Here is a 6,509-nt window from a genome sequence, read left to right on the forward strand (position 1 = left end):
TGTGACGGTTTGGTTTGGGAGGTGCCTAGGGGAAGAGGAGACGAGGGGCGAGATGGGTGGATAACTCCGAAATGATAATTTAACACTGAAGGGCAGGGAGAGAGGATAAAAAGGGAGAAGAAGAGGAAATCGTAGATAATTCGCAAGGAAGATTCACAAGAAATAGGAGGAGTGATGAGAGGAGAGAGGATGGATTGAAGCTCAAGATCAAGAGAAAAAAAAAGCGAAGTCGGCGAGGGGAGGCGCGATGTTTTACATGTGCTCGGCCGACAGTCCAAGGTGGCTCCTTCCCAGAAGTTCCCACTCTCCCTATCGCCGCGGATGCAGTTAGCGGCAAAAGCAGCACCTGAGTGACCCCCCTAGTGATCGGGTTTTAGCACATCCAAACTCCACTGCGCACAAGAGAAGCCAAAGAGTCAAGGGACCAGGGTCTGGGCTTGCAGTCTCATGGCAAAAAAGCCGAGGCATCTGTGCCAGCGATGGGGCACGCTCTCAATTGCGTCCAGCCTAGTCTGATTTTGATTCGTGCCCCCTAGTGCGTTTTAGCCCTTCTAGGATTAGCGCGTGGGAGGGTCAGACGACGGCAACGGGAAATCCGGGGAACTTGGAGGTGCGAAAAGATGCCGAGGAACAATTGAAATTGCGCAGAGGTCCCGAGTCTGGCTGGCAGGGCTGTTGCGAAGTAAAAGCTGGACTGTGAAAGCTGGCGTCTTCGGCATGCGGCAAGAGAGAGGGCAGGAACGGGAGATGGATTCTCAGCGGTGCTGCACTATTTGAACACTAGTGTGCGTACACCAGCCCGAGAGCGGTAGATTTTGTTGCTGGCTGGACAGAATGAAGGAGCCCTATGCCGCCTGCAGCCTCGTGTCTTCACTTCCATTGTCCAGTCTCGACTCTCTTCTCCGCATCCAACCCCTCACATCCCCGCATCTCGCAGCCGAGCTTCCCAAGATCGAGAGAGATGATGAAGTAGATACTCAGTGATAATCACCCCAGCCGACTTTTTGATGAATTTGGTCCTGATATTCTCTCTTTACCCTCCTTTCCTCCCGTTCCCTCAATTTGCTCAGACCACGAGTCGGTTTTGCTCTGAAATCATTTCTGGAAGCACAAATCTGCAAACTTGGACCTTTAGTTGTGCCCTCGCCAAGTTATTGCCACACCGCCCGTGCACCTAAGATTATCACAAGATTAGACACGAACACGATTACTATTTCGTAGGAGGTGTCTGTCTGCCGCCCAAGAGTTGACCGGAGGCACCGGAATCCGGAAATTTGTCTCCCGATATTCGTGTTCAATATTTTGAAGGGAAAGATATCGTAGAGAATGAAAAGTACGTCAAAAATCATCCGCAGGCCACAGGGGGTTGAGCCTGACACTACAGACTGCTTTGGATTCATAGGCAGAGGGTGATGTCATGGTGCGATTATATCTTGTACAATTTCCTCTGAAGCTACCAAGGACATAGAGGCCCCCTTCCGCACATCGTGTTCCCTCCCTAAAGCGACGATGTCGGAGTCGGTCAATGACCTCGGCGAACTGGAATCATCGCGCGGCCGGCTTCCCGCGGGTCATCATCTGGCCGTTTTGTAACAATAAATACCACATTCCCCAAGAGTGCAAGATTAGTCTGGCCTATGCGCTTCAGCTACCCTTCCGACTGCTACCTGTTACAGGTCGGTTGATCATCACGACTAGAGAATGCGCGGCGTCGTTCCCAGCGTTGCGAAGGTAGAAGTTGTCGTGCTGCAAGGGAAAATCTTGAGCGTGACACATCTCTCGCGTCTGCCCCGTCCTAGCGGTTCTAGGTTGATCGAGATAATCACAACGTCCCACGAGAAGAGGAGAGGAGAGGAGAGGAGAGGAGAGGAGATCAGAATCTGAGGACTGACTCCGATGTAAGTAACGTACGAAGTATGCTTAGGTACAACCAGCAGTCTGGAGCAGGCTTGGCTGAAAGGCTAATAATCGGAAAATCAGTACTTTGTACTCTCGAACATTACGACATGTGATTGAGCTGATCATCTCCAGGCAGTCTAGGAGGAAACGATGGACAAGTATTGAGCAGCCTTGTGGACATCGCCGAGTATACATTTCCTTCCGGGTACCTCGTACTATACCCATCCTTTTTCTACCTCTGGGGTTCTTTATACGCCCATTCTTATCTTTATTATTTTCGAGTTTTCTTTTTCGTCCCTTCTGGCATTATTTCTGGACAAGTGTCTCGCCAAGCTATTAACACACCACCCGTGTATTTAGGAAATTAGCAACTTGATCTGATCTTGTCTTCTTTCGGAAAGAAGAAAAAAAAAATCAGCAACGTTGAAGCATTGATGTCATCAAGACTAGCAATTGTCTCTAGCAACACCAAGTGAAGAGCTTACAATTGGCGTTGGGCAATTCTCGGAATTGAAGTAAACAGCTCTTACAGCAAATGAAACCATAGACTCTCTAACTTCCTCACGTCTAGCCGAATTCTTCTCGGCCGCCAGGCCCCAACCACGGCTGAGAAGCCCAGCTTTTCATCATGAGACCATCAACTCTCACCCTCACCCTCAAACGAGCGCCGCTCACCCGCTTCATCTCGCCCTCATCCCGCTCACTCCTCAGCACCCTCTCATCTCGCCAATCTCACCATCCCCGGCCCATCTGCGCGGCGTCGCAAGCGAATCGCGCGCTCCGGCTCACCTCATCGCCCCGCGCCGTGACGCGCCGCTGCCACTCCACTTGCTGCGGCGGCTGCGGATCCCACAAACAGCCAGACGACAGGAAAAAGAAGGCGTACATCGCCCTGGGAAGTAATGTCGGAGATAGGGTCGCCATGATCGAGGAGGCGTGTAGGGAGATGGAGCGTCGGGGGCTTCGCGTGACGAGAACGAGTAGCTTGTGGGAGACGGATCCCATGTATGTGCTCGATCAGGACAAGTTTATCAACGGTGCCTGTGAGGTGAGGACTGTCTCAACTTATCCTACTTTTCGTGTCTCCCGCGTTGTGATCTCGGGACCTAACTTAACCAATAATAAAAGGTCGAGACGGATCTTGAGCCTCTGGCTCTGCTCGATGAACTCCAGGCCATAGAAAAGCATCTCGGCCGCGAAAAGAAAGTCGAAAAAGGTCCCCGTGCTATCGACCTAGACATCCTCCTCTACGACAACCAAAAGATCCAACATGAACGCCTCTGGATCCCTCACGCCGGCATCCTCGAGCGCGAGTTCGTCCTCCGACCCCTCTCAGAGTGAGTGTCCTCTGCCTCTCATAGATCTATTTATATATATCTAGATATCTATATTCAACTTATAACCAACACCCCAAACTAGGCTCATCCCCGGCCAACCCATAGACCACGCCCGGCCCTGGAAAGTCACCCAAGACTATCTCAACGACCTGCCCCCCTCCAACCCGCCCCTGTCCCCACTGACACCCCTCTCCCCCCACCTCCCACCCATCCTCTCCTTCAAACCCGACCGCCCAACCCACGTCATGTCCATCCTCAACATCACCCCCGATTCCTTCTCCGACGGCGGCATCAACTCGCCCGAGAACCTCGTCGAATCCCTCCTGCACCACGCCCGCACCGGCGCCACTATGATCGACGTCGGCGGTCAGTCCACGTCCCCAGGGACTCCCGAGGTCTCCCTCGAGGAGGAGCTCGGCCGCGTGCTCCCCGTCATCCGCCTCATTCGCAAGTTCCCCGCCACCGCACACATGACCATCAGCGTCGACACCTACCGCGCCGAGGTAGCCGAGCAGGCCGTCGCGGCCGGCGCGGACATCATCAACGACGTGTCCGCGGGACTCCTAGACGACGCCATGTTCCCCACCATGGCCCGCCTAGGAAAGACAGTCTGCCTCATGCACATGCGCGGAACCCCGCAGAGCATGTCCCGCCTTACAGACTACTCCCCCGCCGGCCTAATCCCCACCATCGCCGCCGAACTCCTCGCAAGAGTCGAAGCCGCCCAGGAAGCCGGAGTCCGCCGCTGGCGCATCATGCTCGACCCCGGCATCGGCTTCGCGAAAGACACCGAGCAGAACCTCGAGATCCTGCGCCGCCTCGACGACCTGCGGCGCTGGCCGGGCCTCGAGGGGCTGCCGTGGCTCGTCGGCTCCAGCCGCAAGGGGTTCGTCGGGAAAATCACGGGCGTCACGGAACCCCGCGAACGCATCTGGGGCACGGCCGCCACTGTCGCGGCGGCTGTGCAAGGGGGCGCGGATATCGTTAGGGTGCATGATGTTGGGGAGATGAGTCAGGTTGTCAAGATGTCGGATGCCATCTGGCGTGTCAATGACTCAGAGGCGTTCCAGTCTGAGGTTTAAGGGAGCGTTGTGGAACATGCAGGATGGGGTGATGTGGTGAAGCCATGACCCCTGCGGTGCAGTTGTGTCCAGTCACATTATGAGCTGAGGTCGAGGCGAGATGTTGATGGAATTTGTACGACTTTGGCGCGGTATGTTTAAGCTACGCTTTCGAGGTCACCGCTGAAAGCCCTTTACCCCATTGCCTTCACCGCCAATTGCTCCATCCCAATCAATATTATAAAGATAGACAAAAAGGATCAAAATTGGAATGTAAAATATCTGGGGGCCAACTGAGAAGGCTAATATTAGATCAAGACTTAATGCCGAGCAAACGGAAGGTAGAAACTAATCCAATTCCGCGCGCTTAAGCCAGGGACAGAAAGAATGCATCCTTTAACACCCCCTAGCGTCATTATCTGCCCACCCTCGCTTCCTGGCATCGCCAAGATTAAATCCGTCAATGTCCGTCCTTCTTCTACGCGCCGGACATGGCTGTTGTTCACCCTCCGCGCACGCGGCGCGCGATAGCATTCGCTAAAGCGTAGACGCAAGGGAGCGAAGAGTGTAGAAGGAAGGAACAAAAGATCCAGAAACGAGGCATCTATCTGATGTGATCAACCCTCTTGAATGGCAGCCGATGAGACTGTGCCGCGTTCACATACCAAAATTGGTTTCTCCCATCTGGCAAGTTCTGGTAGCTCGATCCGAGGCTTGCTCTTGGAGAGAGGAGATGAAGAGAGCAACAGGAGCGCAAGAAGTGTAGTATCCGTGTAACCTACTCGCTGAGGCCCGACTCTCCGGGAGGCCAGGCCGGGATTACACGTAACGGGCAATCCAGAGTACAGCGACGTACTAGATTTCGTGTACTTCGTAGAAGCTTCGACATATTTCTCCATCCCTGGGCCTCTCAAAACTCGCCCTGCTTTTGAAGTGCCGTTTCCGATGGAGGGGGAGCTCTGGCAAATGCACGACACCCTGCATATAGCTTTCACAACTCGCTTATTGGACATCGATTCGGCAGCGTGGCGCCCGTTGGCTGCCTAGCATTCCTTCATCGAAGAGTTCACCGAAAAAAAAGGTAATCGTCGAATCGCAAACCGTCGAATAGAGGTGGTCAGTGAGTGAAGGTGGGGTGGGTGTGAAACTGTCAACTCTCTGATCTCTCACCCACCCATCCATCCACCCACCCACCACCACTTTACCTACTATCCCCACTCGGCCAATTCCCCCCCCCTTTTAGGTGGGGGGGTGTAATGTGATAGGAAGAGAAGAAGACGAAAATAAAACACGAAGGTAGGGGGTAAAAGTGCAGGAGTACAACTCAGCGACGACAACTGTCCATCGGATGACAGCGCAGAAACGTGAAGATTTGACATCAAGTGAGGTATAAGCAGTTGGCCAAGATCACATCTAAACTTTTCCAACTTAACGTCCCTTGGTGGCCGGATCCACACCAAACTTGACTGATCCGTTGATAATCCCCCTTTCCGAACCGTACTTGGTTAGTGGAAGCGGGCTGGGCCTGGCTGTGCGACGACGGGATTGAGTAACGTTCCGTAGGGCTGAAGTGTGGTTCAGACGTCGTGTCACTGCAGTACGAATGTGTTGCTTTGCTCTGCTTAGGAGTTAATCTCTCCACGAGTACTCTTTCCTCGTTCTGACCATCCCTTTCTTCCTCTCGTTAGAATTTGGTAAATGGAAAAAAGGAGAGGGGGGCATGATGGAGAAGGGAGGGTGGGATGGGACAGAGGCCAGGGCGGGGCGAACAGATAATACAATTCAATTGTAAAGCCATTCTGGTGGATCTTTGCTCACTTCTCGGAAAATTCATGTGCGAAGTTTGAAACACGCACCCGAAGAAAATGATAGAAGCGTTCCAAGATCGAATCAGACGGAAGACCTGGTACCACTCGGATCTATTGTGACGGGGCCATACATTGTAGCCCTCACATCGGTTTACACGTGTGGAGGGAGGCTGCGTAACGAGGAAAAAGCCGAGAAAGATTGGGCGAACAGGGGAAAAAAAGCAACCAGCTACAACGAGCCTCCTTTCTTAGACTGATAGTTCCAATAAGAACACGAAAAGAAAGGACGAACGGGCTCGGAATGAGAAAGGGGGAGCGGGCGATGGCGGGGGAGTTGACATAGTGAAGGGCGAGTTATGATTGTTCGCGACTCTTTCCCCAGGATACAAAGAGATACATAACAA

The 6,509-nt window shown here is 53.2% G+C and overlaps 1 protein-coding gene across 1 annotated transcript; it reads left to right on the forward strand.

Moving 5' to 3' along the window:
• Nucleotides 1–2,527: 2,527 nt before the first annotated feature.
• On the forward strand, nt 2,528–4,318 carry SAPIO_CDS8367 (Uncharacterized protein; the record flags this gene model as incomplete). The annotated part of the gene is made up of 3 exons (XM_016790018.1): nt 2,528–2,947; nt 3,028–3,236; nt 3,319–4,318. 3 exons carry the CDS (start codon nt 2,528–2,530, stop codon nt 4,316–4,318), a joined length of 1,629 nt encoding a protein of 542 aa, XP_016640281.1.
• Nucleotides 4,319–6,509: the final 2,191 nt, after the last annotated feature.

Source organism: Scedosporium apiospermum (genome assembly GCF_000732125.1).
Source record: "Scedosporium apiospermum strain IHEM 14462 chromosome Unknown SEQ_SAPIO_0121, whole genome shotgun sequence".
In the NCBI taxonomy this organism is placed as follows: domain Eukaryota; kingdom Fungi; phylum Ascomycota; class Sordariomycetes; order Microascales; family Microascaceae; genus Scedosporium; species Scedosporium apiospermum.